This window comes from Corvus kubaryi, unplaced genomic scaffold (assembly GCF_017639235.1).
Source record: "Corvus kubaryi isolate FWS band 111438036 unplaced genomic scaffold, C.kubaryi_AGA036_p1.0 137, whole genome shotgun sequence".
NCBI classification, from domain to species: Eukaryota; Metazoa; Chordata; class Aves; order Passeriformes; family Corvidae; genus Corvus; species Corvus kubaryi.
Genome location: NW_024580671.1, coordinates 29876868 through 29897355, shown reverse-complemented (window position 1 = coordinate 29897355; position 20488 = coordinate 29876868). Strand labels below are relative to the sequence as shown.

The 20488-nt window shown below is 40.1% G+C and overlaps 1 protein-coding gene across 2 annotated transcripts in view; it reads right to left on the bottom strand.

Moving 5' to 3' along the window:
• The window catches only part of NAMPT (nicotinamide phosphoribosyltransferase), a 30792-nt gene extending 10350 nt beyond the window's left edge, over window positions 1-20442 (bottom strand). Inside the window, exons 1-8 of one of the 2 annotated variants that reach the window (XM_042018359.1) lie at window positions 20283-20442; window positions 8259-8415; window positions 6839-6942; window positions 4202-4330; window positions 3591-3749; window positions 3095-3231; window positions 1021-1246; window positions 355-474 (exon numbers count right to left, since the gene is read on the bottom strand). In XM_042018359.1, coding sequence (XP_041874293.1) covers window positions 355-474; window positions 1021-1246; window positions 3095-3231; window positions 3591-3749; window positions 4202-4330; window positions 6839-6942; window positions 8259-8415; window positions 20283-20342 — 1092 coding nt within the window. In that variant the 5' untranslated portion in view covers window positions 20343-20442. The remainder of the gene's footprint in view (window positions 1-354; window positions 475-1020; window positions 1247-3094; window positions 3232-3590; window positions 3750-4201; window positions 4331-6838; window positions 6943-8258; window positions 8416-20282) is intronic. The other variant, XM_042018360.1, reaches the window with a different exon arrangement.
• Between the last annotated feature and the right edge of the window lie 46 nt (window positions 20443-20488).

The window sequence follows — 20488 nt, the reverse complement described above, 5'->3', positions numbered from 1 at the left end:
GCACAGTGATCATGCAGTGTGCCTTAGACATCAATGAAATTACCAAACACTGCCAGATTTTGATCTCAATTAGACTTGACAAGCATGATGAAAGCAAACAAAAGGAGAGACAGTGGAAAGAGAAGGGTTACAACAGGGGGATTAGAAAATGCCTTTTAGGGTTTTTTTATGCATCTTAATAACTTCCTGTGGAGTTTTAATGAATATGTTTTACGCATTAAGATACCACTGCCAGTGTCTGGAATGAAGGGCAGGAGTCAGCAGTCTCTGCTGCAACATCTGACTAATTGTAAGAGTCCAGATTAAATATCAACCTTGCCAGCACCACCCTGACAAATGAACAGGATCTCCTACCTCTTGCAACGTGTTGATATCCACACCATCCCCTTGAATAACTCTGAGATACGGTGGCAACAACTTGTAGCCTTTTGAATTCTCTGTAATGGGAAACTTCTTCCCCAAGATCTCCAAGACCTATTGAAAAGGGAAAGGAGACAGTTCAAAACGAAAATAAAATCCTGCCATTCTAATAAAGAAACTATTCCCCCATTTAAGTCATGCTTTTTCTAAAACACTTAAATAAATCCATAAATATACCCACATAATCATGCTCTAAATCTACCCACACAAAGAAAAAGCATGCCAGCCATTGTGGTGGAAGCCCTTAAAGCAGCCACAGACAATATGGTCTTTATGAACTTGCACCCAAGAGCTAATCAGAACCATGCTTCCCCCCTTTCTCCCTTTGCTTGCTGTGAATTTTTGTTATTGAATGTGTCAGCTGAAGATCCTACTCTTCTTGTGACCCCCCTTAAGATAGTGGATGAGGCTTTCAGTTTTCTCTGATTTTGCAAGCCAAAAATATTTAAAATTAAACATTTCAGCTAGGAGTTTTTCTTATCAGCTGACAAAGGTCATTCAGAATTCCTATTTGTGATACGCCAATGTCTTGGGGTGTCACTACCAAACAAACAATTGCCCTCTCAATCATGTATACAAATGGCTTCAAGGAAGGATTACCTTTAGAACAGTGTCAAGGGGGTTCCCAGAATCTGGTCTAATAATAAGTGGTGCCTCTGGACTTCGGGCTTCAATTATATGCCTTAGGTCATCACCCCATATTTTTTCACAAGCATTGTAAATGTCGTAGCTGTCGCTAACCACAGATACAGGCACTGAAGAAAACTGTGTTACTATGTGTTCAAAAGCATCTTTTTCATGATCTTTCCCCCAAGCTGTTATGGTACTGCAAAGGCAATTAAAAAAAAATCGTATTAGAGTTGCATTTACATGTCATTCTGTATTTCCTACCAGCAACAGTTCAAGACAATGATAAGCAGTATGATTACAAGACAGCAGAAACTATGTGCTTATCAGCTCTGTGTTGCATGGATGATAAATACACTATATACTAAATAAACAGACTAAATTCAGACAGCTAGGGAGCTATAGATGCAAGAACAGAACATCTGCTCTTAAAACTTCATGCTACAAAATAGGAAGTCGAGAACGAAGCACCACACCATATGTTAGAAAAAACTAAAGAAGAAAACAGAATTTATTTTGTTTTTTAATAGTGATATAAAACGAATATTCTCACTTATACAAACATTCTTCCAGAGGAACCTCAGAACATTACCACAGGTGAGCACATAAACCAGAGCTGCTGAGAGCAGTAGTAAGTTACTGCATGCAGCTGATCTGCATCAGCTGCTCTGTATGTGGTTGTCACAAATCAGCTGACATAAATGACTTTAGTAACTTGTGTGCAAAGACCTAAAAATGCTCTTGTGCACAGCATGAGAGTCAGTGGGCATTGAATTTTTACCTTAAAATTCCAGCATTACCTGCTGTGTGGACAAGTCCCAGATCATGGTAGTGGGGAGACAAACAAACTATTTCAAAGAGGTTGGGGCAGTCCCAGAAGAGCCCTGCTGACATGCCAGGGGCAAGCACCATGCTCACAACACGACCTTGTACTGGAGGTTGTGGAACAGTACAACAATTCTGTAAAAATTAGGGTCTCTTGTATGAGACTGTTTTTGTGTATTAACTCAGAAAGGGCGACTGCAGTATTTGGTGGTGCAAACTTTAGGCAGGGCAGTTTAAGCTCTCTGCTCTAATGCCACCACTTCAGTATGCTGTGCAAAAGACACTTGATCTGGACTCCATGTGTTTGCTTTTGCTTTCATTACAGAAAATTTTACAGTAGTTTGGGTCATCAGAAATTTCAGACAAAAACTGTCACATCTGTTGATCAAGCAGGAGTTCTAGAACAGCATTACAGCAATGCTACAGAAAGTTCTATGAAGCAGCGCTCCTTCAAAGATGACCACTACTCTACAAGGGCTATTCATGCAAGCCTTTCCATTATCTGTCTTGCAATCCTACATGAATACTAACTATTCAAAATCAACACTACATAGTTAACCAGCTTTTGTGCTCAATATGAAAAACACAACCTTCTTTCATATTCTCATTTCAGTGTGTAGACACGCAACTGAAATTCAAGGATTTGCATTCACTCCCAATCTTGTACAGGACGTGGATTTGAAAAAAAGCAAGAGCTCTCTATCTCAAATGTCTGAGATCAGTCTCTCACTCTTAAAAACTCATTCACAATTCTTAGTGATATAGCAAGGATTTACCATTACTAGTTAGACTGATGGGAAGCTTGAGAGCAACTGCCTTTTCTAGAGGGAGAACATCAACTTGAGAGTCCAGAATTGCAACTTAAGAGTTTTTCAATTTATGATTTTATATTTAAAACAAAGTTTGAAGTTCATAATGTGAATCCTCAATATCTATAGACTGTAAGCCTTCAAGCTTATTCTAAAAAGAATTTTCCAAATTTATTCAGACACTGATAAGAAGGTTATAGTTAAAAACATTTAAAACACATTTATAGCTAAGAACAACCATGCTACTTATGTGCCCCTAGAACATATAGAGGCATCAGTACAGAACTGCAGCTTCAGCAACTGGACCAGTCATGGCTAATATTGTATGGTATATTTCTGGATACAAAGATGGGTAAGAAAAGAATTAACATTTTCCTAAGGTATTTTTAGAAAGGCTTAGCCTAGTATCTTACCTGTGTTCAGCAGCTGGAACAGAATATCCTGGAACTGGATCTTTTGTACCATAGTACTTTTTAATTAATGCAATTCCTGCTACAGTGTCTGTCCCTTTGAAGTTCACCAAATGAGCTGAAGCTCCTATTCCTGCAGTCTGAAAAAGATGCAACTTTCAGTTTTTATGCCAAATATAGAAGCCTAAATCTAGTCACCACCTAGCACTAGTTTGTAACAGCAAAACTCTGACTCAATTCCCATTTCACCAGTACTCTATACTCTCTTCATTCACTTACACTGGGAAGACAGACAAAACTTCTCCCAGTCTAGCGCTCACAGTTCAGACATTGCACCCACCCCCAGCCCAGACCTCCCCCTCCACACATAGTCCAAACGGTGTTCTGTGCATTCACAATTTCAGTGGAGAACAGGGACACAGAGGTTAACAGACATGCTACAATTCTTTATAGTTAGCAACAAATCAGACTTTTCAAATTATTAGACAAGCAGTATTACCTCTTGTGAAGAAACTCCTCTGTAACCAAAGTCATGCAGTTTATATTCCAGTCCTTCCAAGCTGCCAGAAGTCTCCAGCAAATATTTGGCCAAAATCTTTTTCTGCTCTCTAGAGTTTGTAGCCACTGTGATTGGGTACCATGACTGCACAAGAATAGTCTAAAACAAAACCCATCACAATATTAGGTGTATATTTGCTTAGAACTTAACAATGACCACTTGGCATTTAATCAGGCACAAAAAGGTCTATCTATTTTCATTCCCTGTTCAGAAAGTACTGATGCCTCCAACAGTTTACTTTAGGGCTTAAGTAATTAGCCTTTATAAGGTAGGCAAGGTATTGACCCTCTCGGGAGTTATCACTCACAAACTACTGACACACAGTTCCCCCCACTCTTTGTTTTTATGCATAAAAGTACTGCTGTGAATTTCCTGTACAATTATTATGATCTCTTGCCAGGTGGGGAAAAAGGTAAGAGGACTACAGAAAAGAATTAAAGCAGAAAATGAAAGTTGCCTGAGATTTCCTTTAAAGCAATACAGGATTCAACCTTACATTTACATCCACTAATATGTATTTAGAAAAAACACGTTAAATTTCCAAAACTGACCTCAATCCAATTTGTGAGCCAGTAGCACTCTGGATCTGTGTTTTCTACTGTGAAAAGAACATTTCCTCTGGGAATTACAGAGCCCTCAGGAACAGCTTTTATTTCTATGGGAAGATGGCCATCGTATTTCTGTGTAAGAAACAGTAATATTGTTAGACAATAGGAAAGATGAGGACCTAGCTCTCTTTTATTTAACTGCAATGGATAAAAGTCAGGCTATGAGTTATTAATAAAGCTTTCTTCTTCTTAATTTCTTTCAACCCTGAAAATAAACCCATCAGCCCAAATAAATGAAAAAATCCACACTTAGGAAAAAAGGCTGAAAATCCTGTCACTTAAAAACCAGGCTCTTTATCAAAACAAATGATGGTTATCAGTAGTAGTATATATCAGTAGTATTGGGCAAATTGAGCCAGGAAAACTTAAGCATTCTATAAAAATACCTAAGTTCTACACAGAAAACAAGAAATACTTACTACTCAGTTTTCTTCAACGCTTTCATATGCTGTAAGCTAAAAAAAGTTCAGCTACTAGCTAGATCTTAAAAAAGTCCACTGGTTTTGCTTAGTATAGATGTGTGCTTTGTTAATTTATTACAGCAGGATCCATTTAATAACTATTTTAGAGAATATTTTCATCTCAATTACTCACTAAACATGAAATCTCATATTGGAGTGTCACTCTTGTCAGTCTTTCATCCCCAGAGGACTAAGCATTGTGTGAAATATGCCTTTTGAAAAAGAGTAACTTCCAAATAGCAAGTCTAAAAGAGTAATTATAACTTTCTGAAAAAGCTCTGCAAGTTATACTGGCAATACTGAAAATGTCTTGGATGGTAGTATATTTTGACAGAAAGCTTCCTATGAGAGATCCTGTTAAAGGCAACAAAAATTACATCAATTCAGAGAAATGATAGATTCACAAGTAGCATCAAAACATATTTTCCAGTACTCAGCACACATCAGAAATCTCTTCTACCTTACAGTTCAAAAGTTTATTTGGAAACATAATAACCTGAAGCAAACTGTTTATATACCACACAGGGTCTAGCTGTAAGACTTGGAGACACCTGGATTAACAAAAGACAACAAAGCCTTCAAAAAGGCTCAAAATAATTTAATAATGATTCAATGAAGGCAAAAGCATAGTTAAGTGAACGTTTCAAATTCATTTCAAATTTCTGGCACTTCACTCAGCCACTGCACCCTCCACTTTCCTTATCACACCTGAGGCAACTGAGCTAGGGAGAAACAGTGAACATACACTGGAATTCAGTGAGCAGAAGCAGGGTCTCTGTGTGCATAAAGGGCACACAAAGACACAAAGAGAACATACACTTCCAGTTTGAGAGCCACCAGCACCTGAGATCACGACATGAAAACCATGTTTGGGTTTTTTATATGTCACACACAATTTTATATGAGACACACAATTTTAACAGAAAACCTGACAAAGGAATATGTACAGAGGGTACACAGGAATGCTTATTTTGACTAGAGCAAAAGTTGAATGGACTTAGACAAGCACGTTACAACTCAGTGAGGATAGGCATGCAGCATTAAAAGTGTATTAATTCCGTTCATCCAAAGAGGGATCAAGCTTACTTTAAAGACAGATGAAAGCAGTTCACAACGTATAATGTAGCTTAAATACAAATATGGATTGAATCCACATTTGCAGTTATTTGAACTGGATGCAAGTCCTCTAAAAACCTCTTCGTAACTCTCTCTTAGAAAACAGTGGGCTTATTTACCTTTCTGCCATTTGCAACATTTAGTTGAAATTCATTCTTCTCTTGCACACCTACAGTCCACCTCAGTGGCAGGATGACCTCCAGATATATTAACAGACAGATGCCCCCAATAAAAACACATTCAATTAGGTATCCAGGGAAATATAAATGCAAAGGACTAAAAAAAGGCTTTCAAATGCCAAAAATATCCATTCACCAGAACCCACAATGAAACTTAGCATTTAATTAATCTGCAGAGATTAGTACAGCTCTGATGAATGCTATTAGTCTGAATCTGCTGCTTTTACAGAGAAGAGATGTTTGCAATTACTCGAAGTCTGACACTTTTTTAAACAAAAGGGAAAAAGGATAATTGTGGAAAGACTTAACCTGAAAGGTTTTGTGTGTCAGAAGTGCTCAGGCCTTCTATTTCATAATAAACTTCAACATTCATATCTCTGAAAAATTATGAAACAACTGAACAAAACGTATATTTTCAGGAACTATTTATACACCCAAGAAGTTGTAATGCTTTCTGCATTCGAGTAAAAATTGTAATGATTAGTTTAAGAAAGCCATGTAAATGATGCAGGCAACCACTGTATCACACTTGGAGACCTGCCAACAAGCCCCCACTCACAGGAGCTGGCTGACGGCAGCCATAAATCCTTATTACCTGCAACGCCGTATTTGGCATCTGAAAGGATGAAAATTACTTTTCTCTAAGGAATTACAATTATATGATTATTCTTTGACAGCTGCTACTCCCTGTACACCAAACATGAAAAACTAAATTTATCCAGTCTTTACTATCAAGATTAAAACAAGAGACTGCCATATTTATTCTGTAGTTGATTCAGAAATCCTTCACAATGATCTCCAACGATTTTCACAAATTTTTTTACCTCCAGAATATAGTTCCATCCCTTTTCATTGAAGACATCATCTTGAAAATGCTCCCTATATACTTCTTTGGCTTCCTTGATTTTCTCTTTGGTCACCACTTTACCTGGAGTTTCAGAAACAGATGAAAGCTTAGAACCTTACAATATTCGTCAATTGATAAAATAAATAACAAAAAGGTTCAGGCACAGCAAAGTCACTTTGCCTTCAATAAAGGAATGAAAAACATGTCAAATGCACAATGTTTAAACCAAACTTTACTTTCATTTATTATACAGATTAGGATGCTCAAGAAACCAAGAGGGTAAAATACGCTTGTGGTTTGAAGGTGACTCAGGAAAAATTTGAGATTATTACTCTTTTATGATGATCAAAACCTGTCAAGAGGTTTAACAATAGTGCTTTTCCCAGAGGAATGTGTTGATTGTGCAATGTGTTGACTGGCACTTGCAGCAAGGACATATCTAGTACAAGGGTTAGACTATGCCATTCCAGGGAGAATTCCAATGGAGAGACTTTGCAACCAGCCTTTGACTGACCACTCTGTGACAGGAACCAGCAGACTAACCACAATATTTGAATGAGCATGCTACTGCTGTAGGGCCAGTCATCTACCTTAGAGAAAAACCCTCAGATTGCAAAAGACAAAAGAAACAAAATTATCAAGTGTTTTGATTATAATGGAATATCAATCTTTGGTGGAATTGGCAGAGACATTTATTGGATCAAGACAAAAACATGTAAGATGTAGGACTAAAATTTTCCTTTAAAGCTTGGCAGAAGGTAACATGCACTCAGGTCAGAACAGGTGATATTTGTACATAATGCAAAAAGCAAATAAAAACTTAAACAGCACCAAGGAATTTTCAGATGTTACTCTTAAAACTATCAGTATAAAACCCACTTTCACACGTAGCTTCTATATTCAATGAGCGAAGGTGAGGGGCATCCAAAATTTAAGGGAAATTAAATCTAAGTTAAGGAAATTTAAGGAAAATTAAAACCATTATTGGTTTACACTGTAAACAAACCAGCAAATACAGACTGAAGTTTATGTTCAGAATGCAAAACATATTTTTCATCGAATCTTCTATCTGTTTCTGACTCTATGCACAGTTTTGTTCTATTTCCATTCATTTCAATTTTGCCCACTGAATTTGGGACATGAACACCTCTTCAGTTTTATAAATAAAGACACCACTGATTTTATAAATAAAGACAGAAAGGTGTCTGGATTAAGAAGGCAATACCAATCGAGGGTGGGCAATTTTTTTCACAATCACGTAAGTAAGATATTATGCATGTCACTACTTATGGTGTATCAGGATAACCTAGAATTGTTTCAGCTATAAGACTACAAGCTTGAGAAAAAGTGAGATATTTAATTAGAGGAAAAGTTTTACTGGAATTTGACACAGTTACCTTTTAAATATTTATTCAGAATGTACTGCAAACCATAAAAAACAGTTTCTTCATATTTCACTTTCCTTAATTTGGAATTTTCAGTCTTCTTTTCACGACATTCAAAGTAGGAATATACTTTGCTTGTGTTAGGTGGATATTGCTTGTAGTGTGTAACCTACATGAAGAAAAACTTCAGTAAGAACTCAAAACATCACTACAAAGCACAAGAGAAATAATATTTGTACATTAAAGCTTAAAAGTAACTGTGAGCTCTTTCGGACCTTTATTTATCTATGCACATTCTACACCACAAGTATTAGGGTTATTTCCAGGTTTTTAACCTCCTTCAATTTTCAGTTCAAAAGACTGTCTTCCCTCTGTTATTCTTTGCTTCTTCATGAAGTCTTTTCCCCCTAGAGTAATCTTCTCCTCCCCTGATGACTTTGCTTTGATTAACTGGGAAAGACACTAGCTAGGATTTTAGGAGCAGCACTGAACACCAATGTGCCAGGTCAGTTTTTGCTCTCCCACACTTTGGCCAAGCTTATTAGCTACAGGAAGCACAAAATTCCATACCACTACCAAATCCCTGCTTGTATTTGACTGAAGTTTTGAAGCCTACCATCCCATAGCACAAATAAAAGCCACCCAGACTGAAGAAGGCATCGACAATGGCCTTTACCCAAGTGTTCCATTCCCCATGAGTGGAGTGGGTCTCTCAAGCCCTGGTTACAGCAAAGGCAGTTTACAAATCTGTTACTGTCAGTAATACTTCTAAAATCTACCTGAGGTTTGTACCTCCCATCAAAGTTTGCTAGATGGACTTTTTTGACCAATTTGAAAGAGTTCAGGTTCAATGTTAAGGAAGCATGAGAAGCTGCGGTCTGTGTGTATTACGTGGAAACTGGTCATACAAACACAATGTTATGCTGAATTCAACTATTACAGCTTTTTGTAGTTCCTGATAGTAAATATAGCCAGAAATTTACTTTGAGTAACAGCAGCATTTGAAACAAGTACACTCCAAACATTAAAAAACTTAAACCTGCAAAATTTCATCTCCTAATGTCTAAAAAGCAAACTCTGTGCAAAATCCTTAATTCCATATTAAACAAAAAGAATACACAATGACAGAAACTTTGTACTATCAATGTTTAAATTACAGAATATACAAATCAAGGCATCCCCAAAGCTGAAGATATCAAGAGTTTTCTTAAATTACGATTAGAAGGCTGTGAACAAGTCTATATATTCCATAAGGAAAAACTGTTCCTACAGCTGAGAAAGCAACACTGTGCATCAGAACAAAACCGAAATGGTGTGAAACTCATGTCCAAATTTTTTTCCCACTCCCATATTTACAGGTTAGAGCATGAACTCATTATATGATACTTGCTGTTACTTACTCCAAACGACCTTAAATATTTCTGTTTCTAATACAAGGAATTGGAAAAGGGATAGTCTCACCACTCCACCCTTCTTGTCATGATTTTTTAAATGTATCTCTGACATTCTCAAAGTAAAATATCTGAAGGTTTCCCTGATCTGTATTGCTAAAACTGCACGTTAAAGGATTTCAGTTTCCCCTCTCCTCTCAAATGGAACTTTAGTATTTCACTCAGTTTGGACAATGAACTAGACCACTCAACTGCATTTTTTGTTTCTCCTATACCAGTACAAGGCTGTCATGGTTGTGTTTCCAATGCTGCAAGGAAACATTCAAGAAAGGTCAATTTTAAGATCGTTCTATTGTCTTTACTTGTATGAGGTTTACAAGGCCAATCAAATAAAACCCAAGCTTGTCATTGCACGTTTTCTGCCTTTACTTCAAACAAAGCACGGGACCACAGGCATTTAATGGAGCACAAACCCATTCTGTTACAATTCCACAGTCACTCAAAAGCAGAATGCTCAAGAGTAGCAATGTTAGACCCGAAGACAAAACCTGGCTTTTAGATTTAGTTCTAGCTATTAATAAATGTCTCACTTCACAAATTATAACATGTCCTTTCCTAGTTCTGTGCAGAACTTCCAAGAAGTACATCACACTGCCAGCTCACAGAAAACTCTCTGCATGATATCATCACATTTAAAGGAAAACGAAATCCCTGTACAAAAGAAAACACACACACACCCCATTCTCTCTTCTTTACTATGGAGCAGACAAAAATAGGTTGCATTTGACATGTCTTTCTAACTAGCGGGCCTATGAAGACACACACATATATACAAACCCTTTACAAAAAATTGTATTAAGTGCACTCTAAGAAAAAGACCCTGCAACAAATCCTTAGAATGCTCATCCACTATAAAGGCATGGAGAGTGGGAACTCCTTAATTCCCACTGATGCCACCAAGGTAAGTTACAGCAACTTCATGAAAAATTTTGCTCTGTTTTACAACTGGGACTGGACTTATAAGTTCATGATTTCAGAGTAAAGGCTCAAGACAGAGCCCAGCAGCTGCAAGTGTACACAGCAGATGTGCCAGGACCAATTCTCCAAATGAGTATCTCAATTCCTTGTGACAAGAATTGTCTCATTGTGACAAGCTCGAGAGCAAACCAAAGCAATGCTGCTGTTCTCACCACAATTCAAACAAAACAATGAAAACTGTATCTGCATGAGATAGGATACTCAGGTTTCTTTTAAAAAGTTTAATTATTCAACTTACGAACTATGGGCAAGTTGCTGAAGCCAACACCTATATTGTAATGAAAATTTGCGTGATCTTCAGCTCACATCTTGAAAATATACTCAACTTTGGCAGTTCAAAGACATCTGCTCCAGCTATATGTTTCTCTGTCAAAATGGTTACAGGGCCAAATTAGCTCAGGGGGCACAGTGCACTCACTGAGTTGGTGTCACCTTTTCTTATTGCATTTAAGTACATTTTTTTAGGAACATCCTATTCTAACTCTGCTCTGAAGCATGATCACAAAACACAGTTCTCTGGCTGCAAACCAGAATTTGAGAGCTGAAATCAGTCTGAAATGCTAACAGATTTATCCTTTATATAGCATACCTGGGGACACAGCTCCTCCTGACTACCTTGCTGACAGTTTCAGCCTAAAAAAACCCCACTCAAGTTCCTCAAACATTGCATCACAGGTTTAGATATCTTTTCTGACATAAGATTAGATCTTAACCTGAAAATACATACTAGCTAGTGTCCAGAAAATAGTCACTTCTAGGGATTCAAACCTACATGAAAACTTTGTGTTTGACAGAAATATAATTTTATTGATTTAGTTGCTTTAAGTACTTGAAGGAGATAAGGAACTAACTTTGCAAGTCACATGTGTAGTATGCAATTATATTCTTCACACATTAGAATCTATTTAAACAGCGAAAATACACATCCCTGACAATTAAAATATTTATATCTGAGCAAACTTTACAGCTGTAATTTCAAATATGCTTCTTTTGACGTTCCACAAAGCTGCTAGTTTTATCTACAAAGCTGAGACACCCTTTAAAATACTACACAAAATTTAAAGGCACAATCATAATCTTGAAAGTACCACACTAACCAAACTGCGTACTTGAAGGGGGCTTACAAGAAAGATGCAGACACATTTTTTAGCAGGGCCTGAATGAACAGGACAAGGAGTGATGGTTTTAAACAAAAGGAGGGTAGATTCAGACTAGATATAATAATTTTTTTTTATTATGAAGGTAGTGAAACACTGGAACAGATTGCCCAAAGAGGTGATAGATGACCCAGCCCTGGAAGCACTCAAGATCAGGTTGGATGGGGCTCTGAGCAACCTGATCTAGTCGAAGATGTCCCTGCTCATTGCAGGGGAGCTGGACTAGATGGCCTTTGAAGGCCCCTTTCAACCCCAACTATTCTTTGATGCTGTGTTGTATAGGTGTGTGAGAAGTTAAGCACAAGACCTACAACTCATGCTGACTTATCTGGCCATCTTTTGCTCCCAAGCTCTCAGACAGAGCACTTATCAGAAATATCTGGCCACAAAGTGTCACAGCAGCTGATTGTGTTAGCTGTCATTTCTGGACTTCTAGGACATGTGGAAATAATACCCATCTGCCATAGTGGTGGTCAGGAGGTTTGGCATGTAGTGAAATGCCTGGTGGCAAAAAACAGTGTGAAAAAGGATCAAGGTGTAGGAGTGGGCACAGTTCATAAAAGACACAAAGAATGCCATTGAAAACAAAACAAACCAACCAAAAAGAAAAAACCCAACACAACACTATAAGGCACTTGGACAATGAAAACTATGCTTCAAAAAATGCCTGGTCTTTCCTTGTTGTCAGATGAAGACTTGCATCTTTCTGTATCCTAAAGGAGAGTTGAAAGTACAACCAGAGGCAGTGTACAATATTTGAAATTAAAATTTATGTGACTTACAGATCAAGACAGTATTGGTAACTCTATGCTTTCAGTAAGGGGATGACAGAAGCAGGACATGTACAAATGGGCTCTTGACAAGCAGGGGTGACTATAAAATCAGTAGAAAACCCCTTCTCTACAGGAAAAAAAACCAACCTAACCAACAAACAGGAAACCAAACAAAAGCCTCTACTGGGATTAAGAGACCCTTACAAGAAAACAACTCTCCCAAGTATCTTCAAAGGCCTTTTGATGTTTAGTTCAAAGGCTGTGGTTTAGGTTTTGTCTATAAAATATATGACAAACAGCCTTGGAACTACTACCTACAAGATTATGTACTATGACTGAAATTGAGTGCTTTTTTCCAGTTGTGATAGCTCCTTATAAAAATTAATGCAAATAAAGGCATATTCTGAACAAAAAATACCTCCACAAGGACTACATCTATTTAACTAAATCAAGTTTTTTGAGGAAAAAACATGAAACACAAATTGCATTTAGATCATCTGTCAAAAAAACCCCACTCCAAACATTAAGAGTTAAATTTAAAGAAAAAGGAATTAATAGGTATTCATCATAAAATAGGGATGGCTGAGGTAAACGCTGCATTTTTCTAAGCTAGAAAAGAAGACTTATAAAAAAAATAAATATTCTTATAATCTACAAGGTTTGTTGGACAAGATATTGCAATGAACTTACTTTAAAAGGTTATTTAAGCCTAAATAATTCAACCATTTGAAAACATGCGAAAACCAGATGCGACATGAGAAGTTAGGTGTAGCCAAAATCTCCACTGGTGGTTAATTCCTGGTGCTCCCCTAGGTCAGATGCCAACATGAACCATCAGAAGGATGCTTCCAAGCCCTGTCTACAGTGAAGAAAACAACCCCCAAACACCGATCCAGCAGGATCTTGCCTGTACTGTAACTCTGTGATGATACCAGTTCAAGTAAGACAGTATTTGAGCCTTCTGGAGCTATTTTAAAAAATCCTTAGTGCAAAATGGGTACAGAACAACCTGGTCACTGAACCCATGGTGCCACACAGCTAGAGCCATGAAGACTCAGAGGGACAGGTGGAAGGTAAGCCAGAAGCAGCATGGCCTGGACACTGGGCCACTTGGCCAGGACACTGCAGGTCTGCAGCACACGGGCCTGAAGCACAGGCTTGGTCACTGTACTGCAAGGCTTGATCTCCAAGAGTTATTTAGGGGATCCTCACACTGCAATACACCTTACTGAGTTAGACAATTTTAATGCAGTGGTACTGCTGGTACTTACACTGGGGAGACTTCTGCATAGCACCCCAAGACCTCCATGAATTGCAGTATTACATATTATTTGCAAACATTGTGGAAAGAGGCCATGGCATGAAATACTGCTTTACCTAAACCTTTAGGAGAGTTAGCCAATAGACCAGTTAAAAGCAAAGTTTGCAAACAACCTATATGGAAAACAACGTTATTAGCAACAATGAGGAAACGAACCAGGACTTATGAGCAAAGGGACTGCTCCATAAGATATACCTCACTGAGATGAGACAACTAACAGCAGTTATAAGGCAGTTGTGACCCTCTTCAGGAAAAAAACCAACACAACTGTGACTAGCAGTTATATTCAACGGGGATGCTTTGGTAGCATTCAAAGCAATCACAGAAGGAATGCACACCACAACAGTGGAAATGAAAACCAAACCAAAAGCCACTATGGTTAAATGGTAAGTTTATTTGAACAAGAGAGGAAATGCCAGAATAATCAATCTTTAATAACTCAAGAGAAAGGGCATCCAACAATAGCAGGTAAAGTGCAAGACATTTTTAAGGGAGTTTAAAACAAAAATAAATCTAAGAGTCAAGTACAATCTTACTATTTTGATTATATGAGCTTCAAATTACCATAGAATAAAAAAGCCTTAGAGAGACTTCAGGCCCATTCTTAGAACACATAAGATTGAGACAATGCTTAAGAACCAAAGTGAGAATATTGGGAGAGATCTGCTCTTACGAGATGAGAGAGATAAGCTAATGGAGGTTATGACTGAATGATGACCTTGCACCACTTCTAATGTCTCCGTATTAGAGTTCATCCACCATTTCTTATATGTTTATTGAAAAATAAGAGGACCAGAGGTGAGAAAAAAAGAAGTTAAGAGAACAGTCAGTACTATGAAAAATAAGGAAAGCACATGCAACTGAATTCCTATGGAAGCTGCACATTACCAGCAGAGATGCTATACATGACCAGGTTCACATTCATTTAAAATGCAAGGTCAAGTGTAAGCACTAGAACTGAATGTATTCTAAATTTCTCAAAGAAAATACCATGCTTAAAAACAGTAACATTTTACAGTAGATTTCTTTACCACTAAAGATTTTAATGTTTTTTTTTTGTGGTTTAACCTCAGCTGGCAACCAAACCCTGCCTGCCACTCACTTGTTCCTCCCAGTGGGATGGGGGAGAGAATTAGAAGGGTACAAGTGAGAAAACTCACGGGCTGGGATAAAGACAGTTTAATAGGGAAAGCAAAAGTTCTCTGCACATAAGCAAAGCAGAACAGGGAATTCATTCATCACTTCCCATGGGCAGGCAGGTGTTCAGGCATTCCCAGAAAAGCAGGGCTCCAGCCCGTGTAGCAGTTACTGGGGAAGACAAATGCCACTACTCCAAATGTTTCCCCCTTTCCTCCTTCTTCCCCTAGCTTTATATGCTAAGCATGATATCATGTGGTACGGATTATCCCTTGGGTCAGTTGGGGTCAGCTGTCCTGGTGTCCCCTCCCAGCTCCTTGTGCAACCCCAGCCTCACCACTGGTGGGATGGAGTGTGGGGCAGAAAGGTTGACTCTGTGTAAGCACTGCTCAGCAAAATCAAAAATATCCCTGAATTATCCACATTGTTTTCAGCACAAATCCAAAACATGGCCTCATACCAGCTCCTAGGAAGAAAATTAACTCTACCTCTGTCAAAACCAGCACAGTTTTACATCCAAGATTATCACAAAAGAGACGACAAAATGCCTTATGTTAACTGTTCACACATTAGTGACTAGTCAGCTATACTACTGCACATGCTGCTATAAGTTTCCTGTTCCTTAATGAAAGGGGAAAAACATTTACCTTTTCAACAATGAAAGCTGCAATGATTCTAGAAGGGGTTGCTTCCCATTAATTTAAAAATTGGCTGAATACAGTTGCAGTGCTCCCTTCGAGCAATGATGTCTTGGGGTTTGTAAGAGAACCATGTGACTGCAAATCAAAACTTGGAGGATAATGAACCTAGATAGCGTGAAGATTACGTCTTATAAGGAGCGTCGAGCCAGAAGTTTCTGATGCTTTCCCACTGGCAGAATTACAGGAGATAAGAGAACACATTCACACTCCCACCACAAGATTATAATTAAGGAAAAAAATATATGGGCTGCTGTAAAGAATATTTTGCAGTCATTAAGTACTAGTCAAATCCAGTAGGCTAAGGAGTACTCATGTCTCTTCCTCACATACCTCTAGCCTTCTAAATAAAGAATATACAGGCTGTCAGAGCCTAGAATAAACACACACTCACGTGAAGTGTTTCAGAAGTCAGTGCTCTCCTACATCCATGCAGAGTAAAAGAAGTCATTTAAAGGGACAAATACTTAAAATTCAACATGTAAGGCATACAGAGTTAAAACTCTGTATATTTTGGGTTTCCTTAAAGCATCCAGAAAGAAATTAATTCTGAAACAGATCTCATTTACAGTCTAGATAGCAAGTCAGCTCCTACTAAGAGGTAATTGCATGGCAGCTTATTATAGCTATCAGCTTAATTACGAAACATGCCAAGCAACAGTAATAGATCTCATTGGCAAAAGCAAAATAAGCTATTATTACTCCAGCAAACAAGGTTCGGTCAATAGCCTTTCCCCACTTGCAGCTCATGGTCCATCCGACCCAGGCCTGGTACGTGCCACTCATTGCTGTCTTCCCACTGAACAACACAACTCTGCCAAGCTGATCCTCTCAACACAGTTTCAGACTACATATACCCTGGAAGATTTCTTGCCTGTGCAGAAATAAACAAATACAGGCTAAACAGAGCACTGGGAATCAAAGAGAAAGAAAATGCAGAGGAGGTGTGTCAACGATGTCAGATGAATGAGGAACTGAAGGGCACAGACCCTCTCACTGGGAAAGGGCAGAAAGTGAACAGAATCCCACTGTCAGAGGGGGATAAGACTGCTATAGAGTATTGTATAATCTATATATAGCTAGCTATATATATGTAGCTATACAAATTGTGTCTTGCTATAGACACAAGACTAAGACATCATGCAGCACTCAGTGATTTTCAGGGAGCCTGCTGATACCCCCTCACTTGCAGCGTTCTATCAACAAGGACTTTGACTTCAAATACTTCCCCTTTTCAGCAATACCAAGCCACTAGCAGAAAACTTCACTAATAGAAATGCCATTGCTATACTGAACATAAAGACAATGAAGCTCCCCAGATAACACTGCATTGATTAATCTCTTGAGTCTCATGATCAGAAGAACTAAAAAGACTGCTGTTACTTATCAGCATGTTGCACACACACCATACCTTATGCCCATGCCCGTGAGGGCATGGCATATAATTCCCAGCATACAGGAAGAATTACACTTTTGGGGGATTTGTAAAAGCTTAAGAATATGCAGCAAAGTACACTGGAAGAAGAATCTAAGTGATGTAAAAACATTTATCTTGTTATCAGGTTTAGAGATAAATTGTACAATTTGAAGCCTAGCCTCAAAATCCTGGAGCACTTGTACAATTGAGTAAGCTCCAGTCAGTAATGGAAGCTCGGTACTGGAACCAGTGCATATTCACCTACTGGGAACTACTCCCATCTAGAAATATTGACTTTACTAGCAATCAGCATGATACTCAGCACTTTTTCAAAAACACTTTTAAGATTTTGAAACTGAATATTTGATAATCTCTATGATTTAAGAGGAAATGTCCTATGATGCACATGAAGACAGCAAAATAGTGTAGAAGGAGGGGAGGCTGGATTAGCTCTCAGCAGACAAACCTTTGCCTACCGAATTACTTTGTTTCTGAAATTGCATAGGCACTAAACCAGTAATGAGTTGTCTTTTCACCCCAGATTTCCAACTGCAGCAACAGAGAACTGGGACACCGGAGCTAGTACTCAAACTAACAAGTTTTGACAGGTATGACCCTGAGACACCACAACTTTTTTTTTGATGGGCAACTGCCTAAGCTAGGGTTGTACCCCTCAGTACTGTCTGCATATATTTTTTTCTTTCACAGCTGTTTATGTCTATGTGATTTTTGGTACCAATGTTAGTTTGCATGGATTGGCATCTACTGCAATTGGATCACCACATAAACTTCTGACTTGATCCATGTTTTTTCTCAGTCTAAATGTTATGTACAGACAGAAACAGATGCTACAGTTGTGGACACGGCAGAACTACGTAAAAAAAAACAAAGAAAAAAAAGAAAAACCACAAAATCAATTCTCACTTTTGTTTTAATTGCTAGTATGAGTGTTTGGTAACTCCTGTAAAAAGCTTGATGTTGCAAACTACCAGATATTTTAGTGCAATTTTACTGAAAGTGCTCTCACTAAGTATGTTTCATTGATTAGGAAATGACAGTATCATCCAGGGAGAAGATGTTTGCTCATATTACCTAACGAGATAAAAGCAGCTACTTGTTTAAGCTTTGTTCAGAGACACTGGAGTTCCTAAGATTTGGAAAAAAGCATATGGAAACACAGACAATTTGAATAGCCCTAACAAAGCAGTTGAGGGCGGCAATTACTCTAAATATAATACAAAATGCTCCTAGCTGCCACAGAAAACCTCATCCAAATTCAGTTTTAAACTGGAAAAAAACCAAACCCCACCACCTCAGGCCTTTATTTGACCTCTTTAAGGGTTCTACCACTCCTGGAATGTTACCAAGTCATCTATACTATGAAACAGCAAACAAAACAGAAACAAACTGGTTTAATATCATTCCAGTGTGTCTCACTACCACCAATCCTTGAGCACACCCAGAGAATTTAGAAAAAAGTAGTGTGCAAATTAGATTTAAAGTAGATAGTGTTTAAATCCAGACCTGCAGTATTTAATGTGATTAGTCTCAGATACGGAAAAAAGTGTATCTTCCATATTTGAATAAGTTAGATTAGTGTAGTGGTTTGGTCCAAAATACTCATTATGACAATAACAAACACTTAAACTTAGTTTACAAAGAGGACTGTAGCTAGATTACGCCCTGAATGGAAGCAGCTTTGCAAGCCTCAGCAGCATCAGGATGCCCTGACTGAGCTGCTCCAAGATTTATCAGCGTCTTCCCACCTTCCTAAACTCCTTCCCACAAACAGCAACAATAACTGTTAACTTTCTTTTCATCTTGACAGAACGTATAGTAATAATAACGACAATGACAATACTAATAATAGTAATAATAATAATATCACCACAGAGAGGCTGGGAAAGGCACAAGTCGGTGATTAGAGCACATAGTGAGGTTTGTAGTTCAGTAGTTACTCAGTAACATCACCCGGTCAGAACATAGCTTTCGCTTTTCAACTCCCCTATCCAGAAGTACCCTCCTCCCTGAAACTCATCCCAGTAGCCCAATGTTGAAAGAACTAAAACATAATAAATGCTTTACAGCGACACCCAGAACTGTTACTGTAGTTTTGTTTAGGCCACCAACAACCTCTTTGACATTGCAATGCAGCTCCTGAAGGAAATAAGTGAGTCTTCCAGCCTAGGAGACGCCGGGCACATGTGTCCAGCCAGGGGGAGTCACACGCTGGCTCTGCCCAGGACCTGGAGGCTGAAGGCTTACATGACCGCGACGCCGCGCAGGGGCAGGACTTCGGCCCGGGCACATTCGCTGCGAGGCACGTCAGGAACTGCCGGGGCACAAATCACCGGGTCGGAGCGCGGACGGGGCGCCTGCACTTTGCCACTGCTGTCAGCACCACTAATCCCAAGAAACGAAGGGAGGGCCGTGCAGTGCGGCTCTCCCCTCTGAGCCAACACCTTGCCTACCGAATGTGACACCGCAGTGGTCGGCAACTAAGCACAGGGCTAGAAAATACGTATTTTGCGCCAGCCGGTTCCCGGAGCGCGCTGCATCACCGCCAGGCACACAGCCGCAGGCAGTGACCGGCGCGAGTGGAGCACAGCGGGAGGGGCGAGACGCGGGAGAAAGAAAGAGTGACTGCTCCGCGGCAGCGACATGTGCGCCCTCTCCGACCCCGGCCAGGGCGGGCAGCCCGGGGGGCCGGACGATGCTCGGGGCCGGGCGGCTCCCGCGTGCCCGCCATGGTCGCCCCCCGCGCCCAAAGGCGGCGGGACGGCAGCGCCCACCCCGCCCGCTTTCACTTTCTTTTCTGGCCCCGCCGCCGCCCCCAGGCTGCGCGGCCCCGGGCACCCCGCGGGGAGCGGCTCGGGGCTGCCGGGGGCGAGGGGTGCAGCCCCGGCCAGGCCTCCGACGTCCCCCCCGCACCGCCCCGAGGCCGGGCACCCTCGCTGGCGCCTCGGGGGAATCTCCCAGCCCCGGCCAGGCGGGGAGGGGGCCGGCGGCGGCGGGGCCGGCCTGGCTCGGCGCCCTGCGGATGGAGCGCCTCGGCGGGTCCGGTGCTCGCAGAGGTGGACCCCCTCCCGACTGCCCGTGCCCACCTTGTAGGAGTCGGTGGCGAGGAGGATGTTGAACTCGGCCCCCGCCGCAGCGCACTCCATGTTGCCGAGCCCCGGGAGGCGCCGCACGGACAGAACCGGGCTGCGCCGCCGCCGCTGGCGCTCGGAGCGGGGGGAGCGCGGAGAGAGGGGCCGGGGCGGGGCGGGGACACGGGATCGCGACCGGGGGGGGGGTGGGGGGCGGGGAG